Raw genomic sequence first — 26905 nt, 5'->3', positions numbered from 1 at the left:
TACCATAAAAGCCCCATCAAAGTCCATTGTCCATTTTAAGAAGTCTTCTTCCATTCAAAGACTTTTACTGCTAAAAAGCATTCAATGCCAATTGAAATCTAGCCACAGTGAGAATAAATGGGAAGGATTCACACAATGCACGATTTTCAATCCATTGGTCTTTCTAAAAAGATGTGCTCCTACCTAATCCCAATTAATGGAGATTCACTCTTTAAATTTCCGAGATGCACTACTTCAAATCCTAGAACCTGTATGCTATCTGTAATTCTCCTTCCACCTCCAAGGTCAATCCTTTAGCCCATATTTGAGCCTAAAGAGCCTTATCCAATAGTTGTTTTCGCATCCAATGCACCACGGGCACTTCATGAAGAGTGCTATTGAAAAGATCTACGCTAATGATATCCAATCCACCTTCCATCAGAAGACATTGACGAGATGCCGCCTTCATTTCATGTCTCCACCATTTCACTTAATTGCTCCAAAGTATTCACTGATTCTCTTATTAACATTTCTGGGAACCTTGTAATTAGACATGCAGTAAACAAGAAGACTCCCTATCATTGTCTAATAAAAATCAACCTTCCTGCTGGGGAAAAGATACTTAGCCATCCAGATCTTAGTTTTCTTTCCTTAACATTCTATCTTCTATGTCATCCAAATGCATTTCTTTTGAGCACGCCTTTGTCAGTAACATACATACTTCATTGATAGATTCCCTTGACATCCAAAGATGGAGGATGCAGCCATCAAAATCTGATCATCAAAATTAAGCACCAGCAATTAGCACTTTCTTTCATACACCTTCAGCCCAAACGCTTCAGCAAAGGCCTGCGATCGTCCATTTTCTCTTCATTTTTTTTTCTGGTGTCATGCCTTCATTCTAGTGCCATGGTGGAAATATTCTTGATCACCAACCTTTGCCATGCAATTCTTGCATTTTGGCATAAATGAATATCTTTGTGAGCTCTGCAATAGATGTGTCCTTTTGGCAGCATTAAATGCATTGAGGTAAACAATTAGTCCTCAAATTTCATTTAGATGATGAGGCTTAGCTTAAAATTTGACAATTTCATGAATGGACTTCTGGCCTAGCAAATTTATTTAGTCAACCAAAATTAACATGAACTTATTTTAGTTGTTTTAAAAACCAACCAAACTGACATTCATTTCCACATTTTGTTTACATTCTTTCTTGTTACCTAAGGAATAAGTAACAGACAAAAGTGGTAACTTTAGAAAAACAAAACAAGTTAACACAAGAGTGAAAATGAACAAAAGTTGGCATATCCCACAAAATAAAGAGGGTCACTTATATATAATTTATCTTTACTGTCATGAGTTACAAAAAGTTTAGCAGTAAAAGTAGGTTAATTTATTTTCTTTATGATCTACATAGCACTATCCCCAGAACTGCCATCATAAGCTTATATAATATAACCTTGAAAAAATCTTACATGGTCCAGCTCTAAGTCCATTGGGCATGACTCAAGTCCAACATGGGCAGGAATCTTCTTTGTAAAGAATACATATAGAGCTACATAACATGGATGCTTTAAGATACGCAGCATATGCATGTCAAGACTAGTGCTTCTACAATCTAGTGATGGGTGCTTTCAGATATGCATGCACTACACATGTACATACATAATATATTTTCATGTCGTATTTTCCAAATTTTTTCCATTTTCAATGAAGAACTCTCTCTCTCTCGTCTAGGAGTATCAGCATTCCTTGCATCCAACTCTATCCTAGTCCTGGTATCCATCCTCTGATCCTGCACCCTCACTATCACCAGCAAAAGCAAAACGTTCAAAAGCATGGCCCTATTGTAAAAAGTTTGACCTGCCATCTATGTCACATGGGTGCGGGTGCGGCACTTTCAAAAAACTTGGGTGCGGGGGTGCGGAGGTGCAGCAATATATATATATATATATATATATATATATATATATATATATATATATATATATATATAAAGTCCAAAAGTTGGACATAAATGACCTTGGGTGCGGTCAACGCACCCAGAGTTAGGTTGACCGCACCGGGTGCCACACCCGCACGCGCACCCACGTCGCGTCGCGTCGACGCGGGTGCGGCACCCAGTTTGCAGAGTCCCTGTGACATAGCCTGCCATCCTATTTTAGCTTCTAAACCAAAAAGTTGGTATTAGTGTTAAAATTATTGTGGCCTATATCGTTCAAGGTATTTTCTTGGCAAGGGTATTTCTTAGAGAGATTTTAAAAGTTGTAAAAATTTGGGAAAATCTCAAGAGTTTAAAAATACTGAAAGAATATAAATAATAACAAAAAAGGAAACTAATAGTATTGCATGATTTTTCTTGAAAAATATAAGGAAACAAATTTTAGAAGGTTTTAAAATATAAAAAGAAACAAAATAATAGAAAATGTATGGTTAAAATATTAAAAAATGATTTTTTTCCAAAAATATAGTGATATTTTCATGATATTATCTCAATAATATCATGATATTTTAAGTATTGGCGATATTTTGAAATATCACGATAAATTTAAGATAATATCGGCTAACTTTATATCAATAATATTATCATGATATTTGCAGAATATCGGCGATATTGGTGACATTGGTTAAAATTGATTTGAATCAGCTGAACAAGATCGAATCAGTCCTTTCCTGAAATGATATCTGGTTCAATTCAGTCCCATTAAAAAATCAGCTGAACTTTAGTCGAATTGCCCAAAATTGGGCCGATTCTGCCCTAAATTAATTCACTTACATACTTAAATATATATATATACAAAAAGTAAAGTTAAAATAAAAATCAACTTTTGAAATGGACTGATTAAAAAATAATTGTTTTGATGCAGATAGACTTTTATCATTTTTTTAAAAACTAGTTCATTTTGTGAACTGATTTTAACAACATTGGTTGGTATGTACAACCTAACTGCGCTCTGTTTAAGGGGAGGGTTGATCAAGCCTTCACTCTCTCTAATGTAAGGTGATTTGATAGTGTTGTTGTGACAAGCCACTTACCTTAATAAGTTGTGACATGGAGCCACTCAAATTTGGTAAGTGAATCCAACCCAAAAATCTGCCCTGAGACTCCATCATGAACATCTCTCTTTGTCAATATCGTGTTGAAAATTTTCCATTACTTGGTACTTGTCAATTCCCTAACACTAACATTGCTATTTCTAGCTTTATGACTAGCTTATTAGGGCCCTAATGGTCAGGAATGTTTTTCCTTTCACATAAAGAAAAAAATGAATAGAAATAACTTTCCAGAATTGGGGACTTCTGGATGTATTCATAAGCCTTTTAAGCTCATGATTAAATTGATGAAAAGGATTACCAAGCTCCATAAGTGGACAAAGAGACTATTTGTCTCCTTGGTATGCCTTAGGCTTTTATGGATGAATAGTTGATGTCATTCGACCATGTCATACCAGCCACTACCATGTCGTACCATGCACCCATACTTGTACATGTGTGACAAATATATAAATGGAGACTGAGATTAGATCTTCATAAGGATCCGGACCCAAGTGACTACTCAAAATAAGCTAGGGTCCTAATTTTCTAACTCAATAAGCTTATTATAGCCACTATGCAAGTATGGATCCCATTTTGTCTAGTTCAAATACTAGGCTCATTTTTATTCTCCATTTGATTTTACTTTTTAAACCAATGTTTATTGGTTTTATATACTTATTCAGAATAATATTAACAAACTTTACAAAGTGAAATGGGAAAAATAGAGGAAGATGACATTTTCATAGGAGCTTAAAGCGTTCCTATTTTTAAAAGGAATAAGAAAGGAAAAAGATATAAATGCCATAGTGGTCACCCACAAGGGCTCCGCACATCTGGATACGTGGATTGGCTTAAGGCATTTAAGTTCTAGGACAAAAGTTCCATACCTGGGGTGCATGTTAGAAAACATAGAAGAGAGGAGGGGGGGAGAGATTTATAGCAAGTCCAAAAACCTCCTGTATTGGTTTTGGGTTGGACTTTAAGTTAAGTTCCTTACAAGAAAATACATAAAGTCCCTCTTTGGGCAGTTAGATAGCCAATTGGACAAGTAATTACATATCCAATTAGGAGAAGAATAAAACGACACACATATTTCCATCATGGGATGAAGCATGTCTTCTATTATAACTCCACAACACCCAATATGGATGTGAATCTGGATCCAAATCCAGAAAACATTACAAGAGCCCCTCTTCAAGCTATACATGGGTGATGACCATGAATAGCTTAGTTTTGAGATACCAATGCCTCATTCTTTTTAATGCCTTAGTAAATAAAATTTGCAACTTGATCCTTTCCATAAATGAATATAACTCTTGATTCAATCTTCTCCTATGTCACAGGGATTTGGCTAGCAGGGTGCCGCACCCGCGTCGACGCGACTCGACGCGGGTGTGGGTGCGACACCGGGTGCGGTCAACCCGATCCTGGGTGCGTTGACCGCACCCAGGATCATTTCGGTCCATTTTTGTTTGGATTTTTTTTTAAAAAAAAAATTGCCCTACGAAATGGGCTGCAGAATTTAAAAAAAAAATTTCTGGACAGCTGCTTGCTGCTGCTGCTCTTGTTTTATAAAGGGGCACTTGTGTCCACAACATCTGACGAGCTTTGTTGGCATCCCATGCTATTCCTGCCTCCAAACAATTAATTCACAGCGTTGGAAAACATACTGTTAACTTGGAAATGATGATCCATCTTCCTCAAAAATTAAAACCAAAATTCAAGAGCCTTTTGAAGTCTTTATGCTTCAACCAACCAAATCTTTTTTCGTCAAGGATTTTCTCTCTCCATAATAAATGATAATAAATGATAATGATGGTGGTAGAGTAGAGCCTTGGTGACTATTAGTATTCACTTTTCTCCTGACGAGGTGCTCTAGCCGTAGCCTTGTGTAGACCTCTCTTTTCCACATGTCAAATCCAATAAATTTCTTTTAGTTGTCATCTGTGTGCAATTGTATATAAAATGAAATTTGAAGAACCCTAGGCAGTAGCGTGGCAGTGGCATTGTAGGCCTCGTGAAGACTCTCTCTCCAACAAACCACGTCAAACCTTTCACTTATATTTTTTTTCGTGAAGACCAGGGAGTTTCAGACATGATTGAATCATGACAGTCAGCAGAACGCAGCAGGCTGGGTCGATCAGATTGCCAATCCTTTCAGTTCATCAATTTTGTCCCGTTGAGCTAAAGTACACAACAAGCAGAACGTGGGTAACAAGTCTTCACCTCTGACCCCCTTCTATATATATATATATATATATATATATACATTTTTCCCCTGCCGCACCCAGGTTTTTTAGAAGTGCCGAATCCCCTCACCCGCACCCATGTGACATAGATCTTCTCTCTCACAAAATGTGTCAAGCTCAATATGTTTCATTCTATCATGCCGGGATGAATTGACCAATATTGCAATTGTGTGCTTATTGCCTTTTAGATAGGAATACCTAGAGTAACAAGCAAGTTTCCCATTCACGTCACATTTGATGAAAATATTGGGACGTGAGGTTTCGGGTCTGGATCAGAATCTGAATCCAGACCTATGCTGGCAGTTTTATAATGTTTGTAATAGCCATGTGTTTTATTATTTTTCTCTTTACTTTAATGCTCCATCTTAATTGTATTCTCAAGTATATTAAATAGGGATACTTTTGTAAGTTTTCATTACTAACGATATATAGCAACCATGACCCACAATGTGGCATGTGATTAATTCTCGCAGCCCTAATTTCTCTCTCTCATCTTCCCTCCCTTGCTCTTTTGCACACGATGAAGAACTGAGTTCTTTCATGGTATCAGAGCCTACGATTGGATTTTGATCTTCCATCTTGTAAGTCCAGAAATATTCTTGGCTTTCACTTCTTTCTTATTCTCTCATTATATTGATTTTTTCTTCCCTAATACCTTCTTCCTTCTATTTTTTATCTCTTTATCTGTTTTTCTCATTCTCTATTTAAAAATATCCCTACTCATCTCCTTTTTGATCACCGATAGTCCACAACAGAGATTTTCTTTCTTCTCTATTGACGTTAATAAAAAAAAGGAGGAAAGAAAACCCAATATCAATTGGGTTTTATTCTGCTTCAATAAAATTTTCTCTTTTGTATTCTCGCTACTTATTCAGATCTTAATCAAATACTCATCCTTCTCCCAAAGTTTCTCACTAAATTCCTTTAATATTCTCAATACCTAAGTCTTATATTTTTTTGTTGTTTTGATTTCATTCAGATCTGAATCAAATCTCTGTTCAGATCTGAATCAAATATTTCTTAAGAAAAACAGATAAAGAGATGAAAAATAGAAGGGAAAAGGTATTAGGGAAGAAGGAATCCATAAAATGAGAAAATAAGAAAGAAGTAAAAGCCAAGAATATTTCTGGACTTACTCGATGGAAGATCAAGATCTAATCGACGCAGCTCTTCACCATATGCAAAAGAGTAAAAGAGGAAAGATGAGAGAGAGGAGAAATTAGGGCTGCAGAAATCAGTCAGACACCCCATTGTGGGTCATGGTTGCCATATATCATTAGTAATGAAAGCTTATAAAAGTACCCCTATTTAATATACTTGAGAATACAATTAAGATGGGGGCATTAAAGTAAACAGAAAAATAATAAAACACATGGCTATTACAAACATTATAAAACTATCAGCATGGGTCTGGATCCAGATTCTGATCCATACCCAAAGCCTCACATCCCAATAGAAAATGCTATAATGGCTTTGTATCAACCTCCGTAATATACCTGGATACATTTTTCTGCTTGTTGCTACTCCAATAAATCAAATAATCAACCAAACAAATGGTATATCCAGAGATAGACTTTCTAGTATTCAGTTCTCTTGCCCAATCTGCATCAGAGAATGTTACAATCTTTAATGGAATCTTTTACACAATACCATCCATCAGTACGACTTTAGTATGTCACATGAAAAAGGTGAACAGTGTTTCGGGTCTGGATCCTGTACCAAACCCGAGTTTATTCATGTATAAGTCCTCTGTATTTTTACTTGTATCCGGGTTCGGATATTACACCAGACCCGACCCGGCCCACAATGTAAACTTAAGCATATTAATACAGCCATTAGGTCACGATTTCTAAATGGAAAAAAAAAATCGTGACAGCCGCAATCGCCACTTTGGGCTCTCTCTCTCTCTCTCTCTCTCTCTCTCTCTCTCTCTCTCTCTCTCTCTCTCAATACAGGTACAGATGAAAAACTTTCATGGTATCAGAGCCTAGATCCCCTAAAGGCTGAAAAGGAATTTTGGCAGAGTCGACGATATGAAAATCTAAGGTTTTTCGTTCCTCTCTTACTCCCCTTCCTTATCTATTTTTTTTCCTTTTTCTGAAGTCCCCTGTGTTCTCACATCTCGCGTGGGACTACTTTTGTCAATCTGTGATTCACGTGAAATCCATTCACGTGAACCCAGATCGTGCAAAAAAAAAAGAGGGGCTACAGGATTTCATGTGAACCGATTCACGAGAATTACTTTTATTCATTGTTTGATCATCTTTTGCCCTACCTTTCCAAATCTATCTCTGCATATTCGAATGCTACAGTTTTTCCCATGATTTCTCATTGCTTCGTTGTGCAATCTATCCTTTGATTACTCGTTTCTACACTTGTCAAAAAGGAGAGGTATATTTAACGTGTGAAGGTGTTTTTCACACGTTGTTGAATATCAGTTTTCACAAGTTGAACATCAGTTCCTGCATCCTCTGATTCTGACAATTTACGACCCTCTGTTCCAAAAAAAAAAAAAGGAAAAGTGGGTTGAAATTTTTCGTGGATACGCCTGTTGATTCTCATTCTCAATGGATTCTTATCACTCTCAATCAAACCTTTCTTCAAGTTTTCTCAACCAGCTTGTTTCTGAAAAGTTAAACACCTCAAATTTCTTGATTTGGAAGAGACAAATTATTCCTTTCATAAGGAGTCAAGGTCTCTTAGGTCACCTGAATGGAACCACTTCAGTCCCACCAGAATTTGTCCTGAGAGAAGAAAAAGATGATCAAGGGGCGAGTTCAATCGTGTATATCAAAAATGTTGAATTTCTCAATTGGAAAAGGAAAGATCAATCAATTGTTGCATACATCACATCAACTCTATCTCAAGAGATTCTCGTTGTCATTCCTGACAACTGTACAGCGCTACAACTCTGGGAACGACTGGTTCAGACGTATTCACAGGTTTCTCAAGGGTGGTTTTTCTAAAAAAGGAATTTCAGTTGCTAAGAAAAGATTCTATGACCATCATGGAATATTTGAACAAGATAAAGATCATCACAGACCAACTTGCAGTTATAGGGTGTGTCGTTAGTGATAATGACATGGTGCCACAAACTCTGAGTGGATTGGGATCTGACTACAATATGATAGTCACTTCACTATTGTGCCTTCCTGTTCTTCCTACCTTCGATGAGCTACGAGTCAAATTGATCCAGTATGAAATGACTCTGAAGGGATTCTCTGAAGAAACTCATAATCATCCAAATACTCAAGAAGTTTTGACCACATGAGTGACTTGTGGTAGAGGACAGGGATGAGGAGGACAAGGGCGAAGTGGACACGGAGGGCGTGGTTTGCTTCCCACTCCAAACATGTTAGCTCATGCACAGGGACCAAGATCCATTCCTACTTGCTTCCTTTGTAACAAGAAGGGGCATATCAAGGCGAATTGTTGGCATAATCCAGAGAATAAAGGAAAGGGTCCACAGACAGAAACCAAAAGAAAGTTCACAAATACCAGAGATAGTGGAGAGATTAAAGATTTACTGATATCTGCCTTGTCAGAGTTAAAATTGAAGCAGAGTGATGAAGGCACATGGTTTGTCGATTCAAGGGTAGCAACTCATGTAACCGGCGATGCAGGTAAAATTTCTAACCCTATTCCTTATTTCGGAAAAAGTAAGATTGTCACTGGAGACGGATCCCACCATCATGTTTCTCATGTTGGAAAGACTGGCATTCACATGTCACATTCCACTCTTACTCTTTCTGACGTTCTTCATGCTCCTGACATTAAGAAAAATATTGTCTCTGTCTCCAAACTTATTGATGATAATAATGCTTCAGTTGAATTCACTCCATTCTCTGTGCAGGTCAAGAACCTATGCACGAGGGAAACATTCGCTGAAGGAAAGAGACGAGGCAACATGTATGTCTTTGAAGAAGCTCCATGTCATGTTGTTCACCCTGCTCACATGATTTTGAAGCCTTCATTAGAGTCGTGTTCATCCTCTTCTGCCAGTGTTTTTAGCATCTCTGAATGTAATAAGTCATTCTTATGGCATAGTCGGTTAGGACATTGTGGGAGTCATTTTATTGAGAAACTTGTTTCTAATAATCTAATTCCAAAAGAAAGTCTTAATGAGGATGAGAGCAGTCATAAATGTTATAGTTCTCTTTCATGCAAGAGTCATGTATTGCCTTTTCATTCCATTAATAAGAGAGCTTCAAAACCTTTTGAGATTATTTGTTCTGATGTGTGGGGACCCGCCCCAATTGTCTCTGGGTCTGAAAGCAGATATTATCTAATCTTTGTTGATAGTTATTCTCGATACACTTAGATATATTTCATAAAAAATAAGTCAAAAGTCTTCTCTTTGTTTCAAAATTTCCTTTCCTTGGTCAAAAATCAATTTTCTGAGTTCATTCAATTTTTCCAATGTGATGGAGGTGGGGAATTCTCATCCCGTGATTTTATGTCTTTTCTTCGAAATAACGAAATAGGAAGAAGGGTGTCCTGCCCTCACACTCCTCAACAAAATGGGATTACTGAATAAAAATATAGACATATCGTTGAAAGTGCCATGAGTATGCTTCATGACAGTAATCTTCCCATCAACCTATGGACAGAAGCTTTTCATTCTGCCGTGCATGTGATAAATAGATTTCCCATGGCCATTCTGGAAAATAAGTCTCCTTATCACTGTCTCTTTGGAGCTCATCCTAGTTATCATGATCTGCGTGTTTTTTTATGTGTTTGTGATGCAGAGCAGAACCGGGTTCGGTCTCTACAGAATGACCCAAGCCAACACCAACGGGACGGTAGAGACTCATCAGAACGAAGGTCTGAAGCATGCACACGCACGTCAACAATGTTCCAGCTCGACAGTGTTTCAGCACGTCAGCAGCATCGGGTTTGTCTCGAGTCCAAGGATTGGACCCGAGATCCAGATCCGTTAACAACCTTTTAAATACCCTATTCTAGGGTTGCGTGAAAGATATACTTTGAGAATTGCAGCAGCAGCCGTCCCTTTTCTTTCAACAGCAGTTCCTTTTTTTTCCTTTTCAGCATTTTTTTTATTATTCCTCTGTCATGTTCAGTTTACATAGTTTTCTACAGCAGCTTTTACGTTAATGTTTTTTGTTTTACATTTTACTTTTTGTTTTGTTGCAGCAGTTTCTCTTTTCCTATCAGCAATGTCAGTCTTTTAATAACACGTTACTCAGACCTAGTGATCTTTTGTTGTTTTTATTCATTACTCCCTGTTGGCAAACCCATTCTGTGGGCATTATTAATGGATTCTTCCTTCAGATACGTAGTGCTGGGTTCCTTGTTCCCAGTTTCTTATTTTTTTTGTCATTGTTTCACGCGTTTCTACGTTATTCACACTGCACGACTGTGCATCGCACGAAGCCATCAGCATCAGCCCCTCTTCGCGTGACCATTGCGATTTCCCCTGTTCGCTGCATCAAGTGCAGTTCGTTTGTGTTATTTATTGTTGCACGCCTGATCGTGCGTGGGAGAACTATAACAGCGCCAGGCCTGTTACGTTGTGGTCTGTCTCCTGTGGCTGCATCGAGGAGCGACAGCGAGAGCACCCGTTATCGTGAGAACATCGCCTCCGCATTGCATCAAAATGGTATCAAAGCCCAGCCCCTCGTCCTTCATCAACGGCATGATGCAAGAAGTGAGGGACGGTCCTATGAGCAAAAAGGCACTAGAGGAGATCATGAAGCGACTACTCAACAAGTTGACGGAGATGCAGGAAGATATGCTATGCCTAGAAAAGGAGGCAGCCGGTCTGTCGAAGCGTGTGGATGGATTCGAAGATCGGCTTGTTGTCCTGGAGTCGTCGGTGGAGATGCACCCAACGTCCACGTTGAAAGCGAGTGGTGGATTGGGCGTCGATGTTGTTGGCCTTCCGAGTGCGGTGGCAGTCAACCCATGCCCAACGAACCTCCAACTGTCAGTTGTGCCACCAGAGTTCATCAAAGCGAGCCTGCACAGGGATGCCGATTGCACGATGCTCCAATAAGAAGCACATACAATGTTTGATAACCAGGCTGAGAGTCGCCTTTTGCATCAGCAATTGTTTCAACCATTCAGTGAACAACAGCAACGACAGTTGCAAAACGATAATGAGCCATTTCATCCTGTAAGTAGTCAACAACCACAATTGTCCTTTTTGTCTGCCTTATGCCAAAAGCCTCTCTTTGCAGATTCAAATGGTAAAGAAACTGGAGTGGAACCAGAAAATTGCACCCGTGACTACCAGAATGCCTTGTTTGGTGCTAACATTGATTCCCAATCACTAATACTCCCTAATGTTGTTTCAAACCTTGCGATGGCCGGAGGCCATGTTGACATGTCCACCATGCAATTTACTACTTTTGGGTTCCGAAATCGTATGCTAAGTGGTTATAGTTGTCTTGTAGATTCACCAGGCATTCTCCACAATTCGGGACTTAACCCACCTGACCAAACATTTGTGTAAGGTTTACAAATCTGGCTGTGTTGGGCGATCACTAGACATTACTCGGTTTAGCTGCTACCATAAGCTTTTGAATCTGTTTGGATTATTTTTTGGGACGAGATCCAGGGATTTCTCTATGGATGACCCCTAAGACCGCGTGTTGGAGGAACAGAAATTCAGCTTGTGCCTCCATGGGGTGTCATAGCAGATAGTATATACGGTCAATTTCCAAACCCATCTACAGGCTTTGATTTGGAGATGTCCAGGAATATCGCTACATGTTGCCTATCGTCAATGTGTCTGATTTATATGCATATCGTAGTGACAACAAGTCGTCAGAGCCGACTTCTTCCCAACCAGAGGAGAATGATGCAGAGCAGAACCGGGTTCGATCTCTATAGAATGACCCAGGCCAACACCAATGGGACGGTAAAGACTCATCAGAACGAAGGTCTGAAGCATGCACACGCACGTCAACAATGTTCCAGCTCGACAGCGTTTCAGCACGTCAGCAGCATTGGGTTTGTCTCGGGTCCAAGGATTGGACCCGAGATCCAGATCCGTTAACAACCTTTTAAATACCCTATTCTAGGGTTGCGTGAAAGATATACTTTGAGAATTGCAGCAGTAGCCGTCCCTTTTCTTTCAACAGCAGTTCCTTTTTTTTCCTTTTCAGCATTTTTTTTATTATTCCTGTCATGTTCAGTTTACACAGTTTTCTACAGTAACTTTTACGTTAATGTTCTTTGTTTTACATTTTACTCTTTGTTTTGTTGCAGCAGTTTCTCTTTTCCTGTCAGCAATGTCAGTCTTTTAATAACACGTTACTCAGACCTAGTGATCTTTTGTTGTTTTTATTCATTACTCCCTGTTGGCAAACCCATTCTGTGGGCATTATTAGTGGATTCTTCCTTCAGATACGTAGTGTTGGGTTCCTTGTTCCCAGTTTCTTATTTTTTTTTGTCATTGTTTCACGTGTTTCTACGTTATTCACGTTGCATGACTGTGCATCGCATAAAGCCATCAGCGTCAGCCCCTCTTTGCGTGACCATTGTGATTTCCCCTGTTCACTGCATCAAGTGCAGTTCGTTTGTGTTATTTACTGCAGCACGCCTGATCGTGCGTGGGAGAACTATAATAGCGCCAGGCCTGTTACGTTGTAGTCTGTCTCCTGTGGCTGCATCGAGGAGCGACAGCGAGAGCACCCATTATCGTGAGAACATCGCCTCCGCACTGCATCAGTTTGTGATGTGCATATTGATCGGTCCCTGAGAAACAAGTTTCAGGACAAGGCCCAGAAGTGTAGGTTTGTGGGATACGCAGATGACTACAAAGGATATAGGTGTTATGATCCCACCAACAAACGTATCAGAATCTCAAGAAATGTTGTCTTTGAAAAACAAAATTTTGATGACAGAGCTGATGCAACGAATATACCAACTGAAGTTTACTATCCTTGGTTGAGTTCAGAACTTTTTGTTGGCTCCAATGAAGTATGTTCATCAGATTGCGTGCAGCAAGAAGAAGAGATGTCTGAGAACACTGGGACATCGAGGCCACAGAATTCAGAGAAAGTACCGGGCAGATACAAAGGCATTGTCTATTCTAGACAGAGACCGACAACATCAAGTCATTCAGATCATGTCCCAGTCAGCAATCTGACTCCTTCTCATACCCTTGAGGTCAGAAAATCAAACCGCATACGACATCTCATTGACAAGTGGGTTAGCTATAACAACTTCTCCTTGGATCTTCAACTCTTTTTAACTGCTCTCAATGAGGAAGATGAGCCCACTATGTACTACCAGGCAGCTACTTCTACCAAGTGGGTAGAAGAAGCCATGAATGATGAAATGCAAGCCTTGCATGAATGCGGAACCTGAGAAGTTCTCAGACCACCTGACAAAAATGTTGTCGGATGTAAATGGGTATACAAGATAAAGTACAAGCCAGATGGAACCATTAAACGATACAAGGCAAGGCTCGTGGCAAAAGGATTCACTCAAGAAGCAGGGCAAGACTATGATGAGACCTTTAGTCCGGTTGTAAGAATGGAAACAATTCGAATTATTATTTCTCTGGTTGTTGAACATGAATGAAAGTTGAGTCAGCTTGATGTAAAAAATGCTTTCTTGCATGGGGACTTGAAGGAGGAAGTGTACATGGAGCAACCCCTTGATATCAAGAACAAAATTGTAAAACTCATGTGTGCAGGTTAAAAAGAGCTATCTATGGTCTGAAACAAGCATCTCGCTCTTGGTTCGATAGCTTCTCACTAGAGATTCAAAAACATGGATTTTCACGTTCCATGCTGGACCACTCATTGTTTATTTTCAGAAGTCAGACTGTGACCACTCTGTTATTAATTTATGTCGATGATATAATTATCACAGGAAACTCTGCGGCCCACATCCAAGAAGTAAAAGACTTACTAGGTCAGAGGTTCAAAATGAAAGATCTTGGAGCTCTACGCTATTTTCTTGGTGTAAAAGTTGATAATCAGGCTCATGGCTTGACACTCACTCAGCACAAGTACACCGTAGATGTTCTCAGCAAGGCAAGCATGAAAGACTGCAAACCTCTGGAAACAACGAGTGTGCTTCATCAAAAACTTAGCGCTCATGATGGAGATCTGTGTGATGACCCCACCAGGTATCGAAGCATAATAGGAATGTTACAGTACCTCACATTCACTAGACCTGATATTCTTTATTCAGTCAATCAAGTGCCTCAATTTATGCATGTGCCACGTACTGGACATATGGAAGCCGTCAAGAGGATCCTTAGATATCTGAAAGGGACTATTGGGGATGGATTGATATACTCACCACAGCCATATGGCAAAGATGAGCACAGACTCACTGTATATTGTGATGCAGACTGAGCAGGAGATCCTGATGAACGAAGATCTACATCAAGATATTGTGCCTTCATTGGAAGAAATTTAGTCTCTTGGAGCAGTAGAAAACAAAATGCTATCGCTAGATCAAGTACTGAGGCTGAGTATAGATTTATGGTTGTTGCTACTGCCGAAGCCACATGGATCAGGCATCTACTAACTGAAGTACGAGAAAAGATCTCCCACACTATCTTGCTATGTGACAACCAAAGTGCTATAAACATGTCATTCAATCCAGTACATCACAGTTGTGCTAAGCACATTTAGATTGACCAACACTTTGTGAGACAGAAAGTTGAAGAAAAAGAGATTGAGCCTGAGTTCGTCAATACTGAAAGACAAGTTGCAGACCTATTTACCAAAGGGTTAACAAAGGATCGTTTTTGGATGCTTAAAGGCAAGTTGTTCATGGTCCATAACCATGATCAACTTGAGGAGGGGTGAAAAAGGTGAACAGTGTTTCGGGTCTGGATCCTGTACCAGACCCGAGTTCATTCATGTATAAGTCCGTTGTATTTTTACTTGTATCTGAGTTCGGATATTACACCAGACCTGACCCGACCCACAATGTAAACTTAAGCATATTAATACAACCATTAGGTCATGATTTCTAAAGGCTTTTGTAGCTTTTAGGACGATCAATGAGTTCTCTGTCACTATTAGACAGTTCTTTGTTCCAGGCTTCAAGCATCTAAGAGGATTTGCAATCAACCACAAAAGGTCTTGAGCATATTTGCGTTGAGAAAGAGAGCTAAATAATCCTTTCTTTTATCCACTTCAACACTAAGGAAAATATAGAAGAAGAGAGGAGGAGAAGAGATTTTGCAACAAGTCCAGAGCTCTCTTGTGTTGGTTTATGGTTGAATGTCCCATTAAGCTCCTTAAATAAGAGAAAATACATAAAGTCCCTCTTTGGGCAGTTACATACCCAATTAGGAAAGGAATGACAACCAATTAGGAGAAGAATAAAACTGCACACGTGTTCCATCATGGATGAAGCACATCTCCTATTATAACTCCACAACACCTATTATGGATTTGAATTTGGGTCCAAATCCAGATCATAATCCAACATGTGTCCTTTGTTGCAAGGTCAAAGCAATCAAAAGGCTTTTTTTTGTGGGAAAGGAGGGAGTATATAAGGGGTTTTACAAGGTAAACATGCACCTCCCGAACTGGAAAATTACAATGCATCTAAAAAAAATGGTGGTTTCCATCCTCATCAAGATTTAAAAAAAACACAATGGTCATCCCTTGCCAGATAAAAGCAAAGTACCAAAAGGACAAGGTGTTATTGCTCTTCAATACAAGTGCAACAAGATTCAATAGAAGAAATGCATTATTGTGACTATGCATATGAGTCACAAACTGCACACCAAGGCCCACTTTAAAGTGGAACTGTGGAAGTAAACAAACGGCTTTATTAATCGTTAAGTGTTTAACATAGTCAAGCCATAATGAACAAGAGCTATTAATTCACCATCTTCATTTTTAGGCCCTCTCTTTTATTTGCAATAGATCCAAGCTGTTGTGGAAGGATCGTTCATGCACCTTAAGCCATTAAAAAAAGCTCCATATTTCAGCCACCATTTCATTATCCTTATAACAAGAGTGTGTCTATTAGCAAACAAAGGTACTAATGTTGTCACAGACTGTGACCATTTTCCTTAACAGGACAATCTATAAGTAGTGGCTATCTTCTTTTGGATTTATTACCATATTTCAAAAAGACATACTTCTCTGAGTTGCAAATAATATATTTCAGTTTGGACTAAATATATTTTTACCCAATGTTTCAAATTTTAGAAAATATGTAGTAGAAAAATTTCCCAAGCACTCACATAGGCAACATAGCACTAGGCCAATGAGTAGCTAGTGTATAGGCAGCACATAGTTGACTGGCGTGCACCAGGTGGTGGTTAACAAGAAAATACTAAATCTTTTTTTGCAGTACAATGTTAACAAAATATAAAATTCATAATTTAGTGTTTTTTTAACTTTTTGATCTTTTCAATTTTTTTATAATCTGTATAAAAATTTAAATCCTTTTTTATTTGAGCTTGTAGACACTGGATAGGCCTTCCCAGCAAACCAACAGGTACAGGCACCTTACGTGCTGCCTAGCACTTTTGGCTATACATAGAATAAAAATCTGTAGGAATCCCCTTAAAATAGAAACCAACCCCAATGCCACCTCACTGTCTCTTTACAACATTTATGCAAAAGAATAACCTAACTTTCTTGCCTTTCCTAAGATCCCCTAAAAGGTATGCAACTACCTGTGTGCCATATGTGCTATAACATGAAATACAACATTGTGGCATCAACATAAAATACAAACTACCGCATAACAATATACAAACAGACCCTAAATTGATATATTATATTTTAAAATTGTATGTTTCAGTTGTTAATTTAACATAAGCTATAGTTAGTAGCTACCATTTTAATGGATAAAGAAGTTGTCAATGACCACAAACTGGTTCCAGTACAATATATCGAGTTCTGGTTGGAAAATTAGGCATATTATAATCCATAATGTAGCTATCAGTTCAACCTAAATAGGATCACATAGATTGGTAGATTATTGTCTATACACTTTGCTTAGTACATAAAAGACAAGAGACTGAACAGCTGTTAATGATAAAACAAATACATGTAAGAGTTTGAGTTCAAATGCTTGTGGAATGACAAATTTATAATCTAACGATTTGCAATGGACATGCAAGATGATACTTTTAACCAATGCAGTATCCTGATTAACAAAAATAAGACCTAACTGAAGAAGGTTCATTTCTCTTTCACAGAAGAGCAAATGAAAACCATCAATTATTTCTCCTCAGTTTTACAGAATTTGCAGGCTTGAGCCAATTAGCAAATATCTGACAAAGAAAATATGCAAGAATGATGTGTATCAAATAATATATAAGGAAGTCTTTGTCAAAAGCAGCACCTCTGATATTGTTCTCTCAGAGCCATCTTAATGTGAGATTGTCAAATGAAAAGGGTGGAAAACTAACATCAGAAAACTTGCTTTAGAAAAAGTTTTAAGAATTTTAGCACTTATTATGACCAATGTTTGCAGAAGATCAAGCTATGGATGACAGCAGTCACACCATTTAAGTAGGAATACTTATGAAAAAAATCATAAGAGGCTGAATGAATATCTCTACATTTAATAAAACACATTTCTCTCACAAAGAACAGGTCAACAATAAGGCCATCTCATTATTTTACTTTGAACATCTGTCAATATTTACAAATTCCAAAAGATGTCTACTTTGAGTCACAATCCCAAAGCTACTTTTAATGGTATAAAAATGAACTAACTGAGCTTGATCTAAAATCTCATCTTATCCATCTAGAGAAGCCTCTTGCAGGAAATGGAAACAGGTCAAGTTGACCCATTAACAGCAAAATGAGCATCTTTCCAGTGATTGGACAATCTTGTTCAAAGAAGCTTTGTAGCTAGCAAATATAATTTCTGTATGATACTGCACAAGCTCTCCAAAGACACGAGTTCATACAATTCCTGGTATACAATTATACACATTAAATGATGTGCCACCATGTAAGTTCAATACATGAACAGCATATGTAAACCTTTTCCAGATGAAAAACAAAATTCTCAAGTCTGAGATAGGAAAGTTTTGAAAGCAAGAATTCAGATGAAAGCAGAAATCAGTGGAGAACAAAGCAGAGCTTACTTGCTGATTTTCAGTGTCCTTTACCGGTTGCATGTGCTGTGTAAGCATCACAGGTTGACTATTCTGTGGAACCCAATGCCCATTCATGCGTCCCCTGTTTTGTCTATAATGCCTCTGATTATTTGGACCCTGTTTTTCAAATATGAATAAGAGACCAGGTAAAGGAACATGAAACAAGTCGTAGATAACAAGGATAAATACTCACCAACGGTACAGGCATTGGCTGGAATACAGGTCGGGCAAGAGGTGGCCCTGACGGGAAGCCACTAGGCCGCCATCCTGGTCTCATACCCAGAGGTTGATAAATAAGTCCCTGTCTAGGAGGAATTTGTGGAATAACACCAGGAGGAGGAGTTGAATAGTAGTTCAATGGAGGATATCCAGCAGGAATGACAGGTCCTATAGGTCCTGCTAATCCTCCCATTCGTTGGGCATACTGCAGTTGCAGTTGTGCATGCCTAATCTCTTTCTTTTGCGCAATAGCAACATACAAGGGCTTCCCATGACACATGTTACCTTGATCACCAGAAAGGGCATCAAATTCAGTTTGCAAATAAAGAACTGATTAAAAACATAACAGCATGCAGCACATGGTAGGAGAAAAGAATGAAAATAAGAATCTAATGCAAAGAGAAATATTGTAAATACCATGACAGGTGGCAACTGCTTTGTTGGCTTCCTCGGGAGAGGAAAAGCACACAAACCCAAACCCTTTGCTGATTCCTTTATCATCTCGCATCAATTTCACAGATGTTATAGTGCCATATTTGCTGAAATGTTCTCGTAGCTCATCATCGTCAACTGCATCATCGATGTTCTTCACGTACACATTGGAACCCTGAACAATGAGATATCTCAACCACGATTAGAAGTTGAAAAAGATGAGGAAGAAGAGCAATATCTGGTTAATGTCACAAGATGTCTGTTCAACAGGAACTCATGGGCAAATTAAGTTCAGAAGAAAACTAGGAAAACAAGGAAGAAATTTTGAGATTAGACAGAATAAACATGGAATATATCTTCCACAAAAGCATAATTTGGACTACCTGGAATTTGAGAATTTTTTCGTTGCGCCTTTCCTCATACTCACGGCGTAGAATTTCCTCACGCTCCGCCTTCTTTTGAGCTCTTGCTACATATAAAGCCTTGGTACCCACTGGCATAATTTACAAAGTATTTAAAAAAAAAAATAGATTTAATATTCCAATTTCACAAGAGAGGAAAATAATGAAATGCCAAACAAAGTTTCTTTGATTTACCAAGTTTCCCATCCATGCCTTCCAAAGCACGTTTGGCATCCTCATGGTCCTCAAAATTTACAAATCCAAATCCCTTGGAGCTCCCATCATCCTCTCTCATGATAACAAGATTTGTAATTTTTCCAAATTCAGAGAATTTCTCCTTAAGAACCTCCTCAATCATTTCTGGATCCAAATTCTTCATGTACAAGTTTGTGTATTTAGTATCTGGACTTGTAATCCTTCTTTCGGCCTTCTTAATGAATGCACCAACAAACCTACATTGCCGATAATAAGCTTCTCACATGATAAACAAAAAAAAATAATAATAAATGAAAAATCATAACCAAACTACCAAGAAGAAAACAGTGTCAATTATAATGTTTGGTAAGCATGTAGAAACCCAAACAATTATCACACTCATTACCATTCATCGACCATGGACGCAGAACTAAATAACTGGTAACAGAACCTAAAACCAACAAAAAAACACAAAATTTCCAATGGAGTTAACGTACAGTTGTTTTCCTTCGACAACGGTGCCACTGAGATTCTCAATGGCATTGTTTGCAGAGTCCTCTGTATCAAACTGGACGAACCCATATCCTTTACTCTTGCCAAGTTGGTCGGCAGCTACTTTGCAGGATAATATGTTTCCATATTTCCCAAAAATTTCATTCAGCCTGACACTATCCATCGACTTGTGCAGATTCTGTTTGCGATTAAAAGAAGAAAACAGTGAATCTTAATCCGAGCTTTTCTATCTTAAAACAACCCAAATTTGACTAAATTGAAATCAATTCAATTTTCACAAATAAAACAAAAACAACCCAAATTCTTCAAATCGTATAAGAAAGAATCTAAACTTAAAAACAAAAAAACAAGACTGTAATCTAAGAAAAATCGAAATTCAAATCTTTTACAACCCATAGTCTCCGATTTCTGTGAAGAAAACGCAAAAACTATATTCAAGCAAATTAAAATAATCCAAATTCAGATGAACTGAAATCAATGCAATTTTCACACATAAAACAAATCCAAATAAAAAAACAACCCAAATTCTTCAAATACTACAAGCAAGGAACTCAATTGAAATAAGAACTGAAAAAAAATCAAAAGTTCTCAACCGAATTCAATCCAAACTGATCAAAAAAACCAAAAATATTGCAAACCCACCTTCACAAACAAATTCCCAACCCCGCTCTTTCTCACATTGGGATCCCGCTCGGTCCACATAATCCGAATTGCTTTACCTTTCAACTGCGAATGGTTCATAGTCTCGATCGCCCTTGACGCTAAGAAACCGAGAAAAACCAGAGAAATCAACAAAATCAACGACGGAACCAACCATGAACCGACTCGATAAACGAAATACACGGAAAAACCAGAGAGGAATCGATGGAATTACCGTCTGCATGGGAAATGTAGTTGACGTATCCGTATCCGAGGGAGTGTCTGGTTAAGGAGTCGAGGCAAACGCGGACGGAGACGAGGCCGCCGATGGGTGAGAAGGCCTCGAAGAGATCCTTGTCTGTAACGTCGTGGTGGAGGTCGCCGACGTACAGCGAAGCGGGCGTGAGGACGGCAGCAGACGTCATTGCCGAGTTTTCTCTATCCTCTGCGCTTCTCTACAACTCTCATGCAGATGGTAGAATTCAATTGGCTCCTCCTCTGCCTCGCCTCCCTTCTTCAACACACACTCTCTGTCTCTTCTAGCGTTTGGATTTTTCTTGGTTTGAGAGACAGAGGATGAAGAAGAAGAAGAAGAAAGATAAAAATGAGAGAGAGAGAGAGAGAAGAAAGATAAAAATGAGAGAGAGAGAGAGAGAGAGAATTGCCCGTGCGAGGGCGCGCGTGTGGGAGAGCGCGGGAGTTGAGGGGTTTTATATGGTTGGGTTGAAAGGATTGGGGTTGGGGGTGGGGCCCATACCCTTCCCCCGGAGAGAAGGGTTAAACTGGGGGATGTGGTGAGAAGAGGAAGACCCAGTCTTAACTCTTAACCTCACATCCTAACCACACCTCCCTTCTACTGTTGCGCAGCTGGGCCCCACACCCTCCTCCTTAACCCTACACCTTAACCACACTTCCTTACTACCGTTACGCAGCTGGGCCCCACCACCATTGTTTTTTTTTGCTATATACGTGCTGCTGCGCCCATTTGTTCTCATTTGTAACGTGTCACACGGATACTCCAACTTTACTCACCTGTCGTGTCCACTTATATATTAATTTAAATAAAAAAATCACTTTATTTCGAATCCTTTTAGCCGTGTCTTTGTGACCTAGTGTTCGTGGTGTTTGTATACCTTCACCCAAAATGCTGTGAATTGGGGTGGCGGGTGAGAAGAGAAGGCAGGTTTAATTGGCAAGTTGTGATATGGGGCTGGAACGGACTCCTTATTTTTAACCAATGACCATCAATATGTTGCCTTACGAGGACGTGGTATTTTTGAATCCCTATGAAACCCCTTTCCATCCATGGTTTATTTTACCATGGTTTGGTCCTCTCTCTCTCTCTCTCTCTCTCTCTCTATATATATATATATATATATATGGTAGGACTAAATTCATGAAGGTGCAAAGGTCTCTCTCAATGGCAGCAGTTTAAATTCTTATAGAGGAGAAAACGGGTCGGATATGGCCTGGATCATGATACATCTAAATTTAAAACCTAATATTTGGAACATGTCCGAATCTGAACTAGATCTGATGTAGTATAGTTGAATTGGAAATCAAATCAAACGTAATATTAGATATGAGAAAAAGGAGTTGAACGAGTTTTACATGTAAAAAGTGCACAACGATCAAGATCTGTGTGTAAATCCAAAAGAAGGTACACATAAATATGAATCCGAATCCAAAAAACTGCAATCATGTAAATCCAAATCCAATTAAAATGTATATTTGGGTCTTACATTAAGATCCATATTTGGTGAATAATGTGTGAGTTTTGGATCAGAGGTCTGACTAATTAAGTCCAATTTTTCCCTACTTCAAAATGAGCAGGACTAGGTCCAAATCTAGTGGTTCTTCTTCTAGAACCATATAACATAAGGGCCTCAATGGGTCGGGCGTCCAACTAAAATGGGTGCATCTTGACCCAGATCTGAATAGGAAGTCATGGTACCAGGTCTGGACCTGGGTCTTAAGTTTTTTGCATTGAAAATTTGTGGATCTTAATTGCCTTGGTATAAAATTTCAGGGGTCCATTGTGGATAGTTAATTGGACCCCTTCCTTTGTTACCAAACCCTGACCCTACCAGATCCAGCTCAGGTTGTGATGGGGTCATACATGACCTATTGACAACTTAGCTTAAGGGAGCCAGATCAGACTAGAGATTCATGAATATGGGATCCTCTCTCTCTCTCTCTCTCTCTCTCTCTCTCTCTCTCTCTCTCTCTCTCTCTCTCTCTCTATATATATATATATATATATATATATATACACACACACTGTTTTTATATATATATATATATAAAAACATGATCCAGTGTGTGTGTGTATATATATATATATATATACACACACACTGGATCTAATATCCATTGAAAGAAGCTCGAATCTAAGATCTAAAGCAATCAAATGCACCTTGAGTGAGCTGTGATAGCAACAACCATTTCATCAGACATGGCAATTTTTTTTTCCAATGGATTTTTTTATTTTTCAATGAATTTGTATGTCTAAGTGGATCCCTGAACTCAGGGCCGCAAGCTTTCAAGTATAGGTTTATATATTTTTGGTAAATAAGTCAGCTCAAGCTTGGCTCGTTTAACTCAGGTTCACCATGAACAAGAGCTTGGCTCAGCTCACCACAAAAGCGAGAAAAGCTTGAGCACCCTTTGTTTGGTTAGTTTGGCTCATTTACTAGCCCTACATAGAACAATCAATCTAAGCATTAGAAAATCATTGGAGCTACTAGAAATTGTGGTACTCTTCAAAATACCAAATTTAATCACTTTAACTGTAAGTCTAAGAGATAATCCACTGGATCAAAATTTGGTCCTGAATGTCAGTACTTGAGATCCAATTGGGTTTTCCATCCTAGTTATAAGACTGATGTTACCAAAAGCAGTGCTAACTGCTAACCTACTTTTTTTTTTAGGGTTAACATTTGCTACAGTTGTTTGTATGTGCAAACGACCTAGCAAAGGGGGTTCGGAACCCCCTTGTTTGATCTTTTTTTACTCACATCTAACACCATGGATACAGGTTGTTTATTGTTTATCGGCTTTTCGATCGCCGGAATCTGACCTGTATTCAGGTTTTTTTTTTTGGTGATCAAAAAATCAACGGCAATGAAGCCATTTATTTTTTCTAACTCATAAAAACATATTTTTTCGCCCAAAAAACATGATCTGAGAATCAATTCCTACTAAATAAAACATGAAGAGCACATCTATGATGTTAGATTTATTACAACAACTCACATAGTGAGATTCAAACTAGATTGCAGGTACAATCGATCGTATCAAATATAAACCCTTTTTTAACGATGAAAGAAAGAACACATGCAGGACAGTTACAGATGAGCTCATTCATCCCATCACCGACACCTCCTTGTGAGTGTAAAACCTCCGGGTACCCCTCCCTGCCCATTGGTAAGGCCTCTTCAATGCTTCGGCCTTGCAGCAAAGGACGCACACCCTGGGTATCAAACTCATGATGTTGACTTCAACATGAACTACTTTCATCTGTTTTTTAACCATCATAATGCCCAATTATTATGAATAGAGTGAGCTTGGTATCTTTCGAGAACTTGACTCTACAGTAGCAAGACATTATGGTATAATGAGTTCATAGTTGAAGAATGTGGGCCATGTTGGGAAGCTCACTATGTCTATGCTAAGTGCCAACTCAATGGTTAGGGAAGGAAGTGGTCTAGGTTGAGTTCAAAGGTGTGCAAAAATTTAAACCTGATCAGACAGGTCTCGCATTATTTGGGAAAAGTTTGCATATTCAAATCTTATTTGCTCTTTACTCTCATATTAGTGTCTCAATTTAAAAATAAAACCTAAATCTTTATCTAACGAGCAAGTTCACTCTGTCTAGGGAGACTTACCGATATTAGGGTAAAGTTTTACTGCTATTGAAGTTACCATATTATTAGTAGAAATCGCAGGTAATTTTTTTTTTTACCTTTTTTTCCATTTTGTAGATTAGATCCACCAGGTGTGGTCTACATGGTTTGCTTATAATACGAATCACTTTGCATTATAATATGAACTACACTCACTTTACACCAAATAAACTCACACATAGACAAAGCCGATTTAACTTGGTTCGGTGGTAATCTCTCTATTCAAAAACGTTGAATAGAGACTCTCCTCTTACTGCCTTTATATAGATTCAATGAGAGTCTACCACATTTAGACTAGCCTTAGAATTAGGAATACTAATCTTGGCTAGAGACCTTTCCTCTCTATCACAATCTTCAGGATTAGGTAAGCTCAGCTGGACATTAGTAGAAGGCGGTTTGAGGACTCTTATCAAAACCGACTTATCGTGATCTTTATTTGAGTCATTAAACGTATTTCTCTTTAGCTGAACTTTAACGTGAGAGTCCATTTGGGAAGACGTTGGGGTGACCAATCCATCCATAATATTATCTCTAACACCCCGCCGCAAACACAATGAGCTAAGGCGTACATTGAGTTTGAATCTCAACAAGCAAAAATGTTGAGAAGATAACGGTTTTGTGAATAGGTCAGCAAGTTTATCATGAGTATGCAAATATCGGACTTGTAACTCCTTCTTGGCGACTTTGTCGCTGACAAAATGAACATCGATTTCAATATGTTTGGAGCGAAAGTGAAAAATAGGATGTGAGGCAAGGTACATGGCACCAATGTTGTCACACCAGATGATTGGGGGAGGACCAGAAAGACCCAGTTCATTGAGGAGATAACTAACCCAAGTAACTTCGTCAGCAGAGTTGGAGAGAGCATGATATTCAACTTTGATGCTTGAGCAAGAGACGGTGGTTTGCTTCTTGGAGCTCTCAGATACCAAATTAGGACCAATGAATACTGCTAACCACTTGTATATTTTCGATCATCTAGGCACCCAGCCCAGTCTGCATCGGTGTACACAGAGAGGTCAACATTAGTGGAACAAGTCATATTCAACCCATAGGAAATCGTGGACTTTAGATAACGTAAAATACACTTTATCGCTTGCCAATGATCAATAGTAGGTCGATGCATGAACGAACACACTTTATTCACTACAAAGGTAACATCGGGCCTAGTCAAAGTAATATATTGCAAAGCACCCACAATGTTGCAATATAATGTGGGGTCTTCAAAGGCAGTACCACTGAAAGCTGACAATGAAAGATTAGTGGCTATAGGAGAAGTGACAGGTTTGGCGCTAAGCATGTTAATCCGATTGAGAAGCTCTAAAATGTACTTGCGCTGACAGAGAAGCAACCCGATGGGAAGAGAGATAACTTTGACTCCCAAGAAGAAATGGAGCGGTTCCAAATCCTTGAGGGCAAATTCACGGCCCATATCAGAGATAAGAGAGCAAATTTGAGATGGAGAGTCCCTGGTCGTGATGATATCATCCATATAAATTAACACAAAAATAAAAATAGAAGAGCTTCAAAAAATAAAGAGAGAGGTGTTCATCTGGGAACCAACGAAACCAATGCTTAAGAGAAAAATGCTAAGCCAATGAAACCACGCGCGAGGAGCGTGTTTGAGGCCATATAAAGCACATTGTAGCTTGCACACATAATGAGGAAATCAAGGATCTTCAAAGCCAAGAGGTTGCACCATATAGACTTCTTCATTAAGAATACCATAGAGAAAGGCATTTTAAACATCTAGTTGCCAGATCGGTCAGTTATGTCTAGTTGCGAGAGCAAGAATAATGCGAATAGTAGCGGGTTTAACAACTGGATTGAAGGTTTCAAAATAATTCACACATTTTTGTTGACTGAAACCCTTGGCGATGAGATGAGCTTTATAGCATTTGAGGCAACCATTAAACTATCTTTTAACTTTATAAATCCATTTGCATCCAATAACATGATGGTGAGCAGGAGAAACAAGGACTCAAGTGCCATTTTTTATCAGAGCATCAAACTCTGAGTACATGGCTTGCTGCCACTGAGGATCTTGATTAGCTATGGTAAAGGAGGTAGGTTCCATGTCCTGGGTTAGTTTAGAGAGAAGGGCGACGAAAAAGGAATATTTAGTGGAGAGGTAAAGTTTGGGTTTGCAAGTGGCATCCATGGTTTGAGTTATCATGTGATGGGTGGGGACTAGTTTTGGAGAAGGAGAAGACACCAGTTTAATAGGAACAAAAGACAGGACAGGATCAATAGAATGAGAGGGGG

General features: G+C 38.7%; 1 protein-coding gene across 2 annotated transcripts in view; it reads right to left on the bottom strand.

Moving 5' to 3' along the window:
* Positions 1 to 21303, bottom strand: part of LOC149831603 (polyadenylate-binding protein 7-like) — a 36510-nt gene extending 15207 nt beyond the window's left edge. The window contains exons 1-9 of one of the 2 annotated variants that reach the window (XM_090014016.1): positions 20971 to 21303; positions 20739 to 20857; positions 20081 to 20274; positions 19584 to 19840; positions 19371 to 19480; positions 18973 to 19162; positions 18530 to 18840; positions 18325 to 18453; positions 17957 to 18149 (exon numbers count right to left, since the gene is read on the bottom strand). In XM_090014016.1, the coding sequence (XP_089870142.1) occupies positions 18069 to 18149; positions 18325 to 18453; positions 18530 to 18840; positions 18973 to 19162; positions 19371 to 19480; positions 19584 to 19840; positions 20081 to 20274; positions 20739 to 20857; positions 20971 to 21160 (1581 nt within the window). In that variant the 5' untranslated portion in view covers positions 21161 to 21303 and the 3' untranslated portion in view covers positions 17957 to 18068. Of the gene's footprint in view, positions 1 to 17956; positions 18150 to 18324; positions 18454 to 18529; positions 18841 to 18972; positions 19163 to 19370; positions 19481 to 19583; positions 19841 to 20080; positions 20275 to 20738; positions 20858 to 20970 lie in introns of those variants that run through there. The other variant, XM_090014015.1, reaches the window with a different exon arrangement.
* Between the last annotated feature and the right edge of the window lie 5602 nt (positions 21304 to 26905).

The sequence above is a fragment of the Nuphar pumila genome, chromosome 7 (assembly GCF_984573655.1).
Source record: "Nuphar pumila chromosome 7, dmNupPumi1.hap1.1, whole genome shotgun sequence".
NCBI lineage: Eukaryota > Viridiplantae > Streptophyta > Magnoliopsida > Nymphaeales > Nymphaeaceae > Nuphar > Nuphar pumila.
The sequence above is the reverse complement of the archived record's forward strand: the minus strand, read 5'-3'. Positions and strand labels throughout refer to the sequence as shown.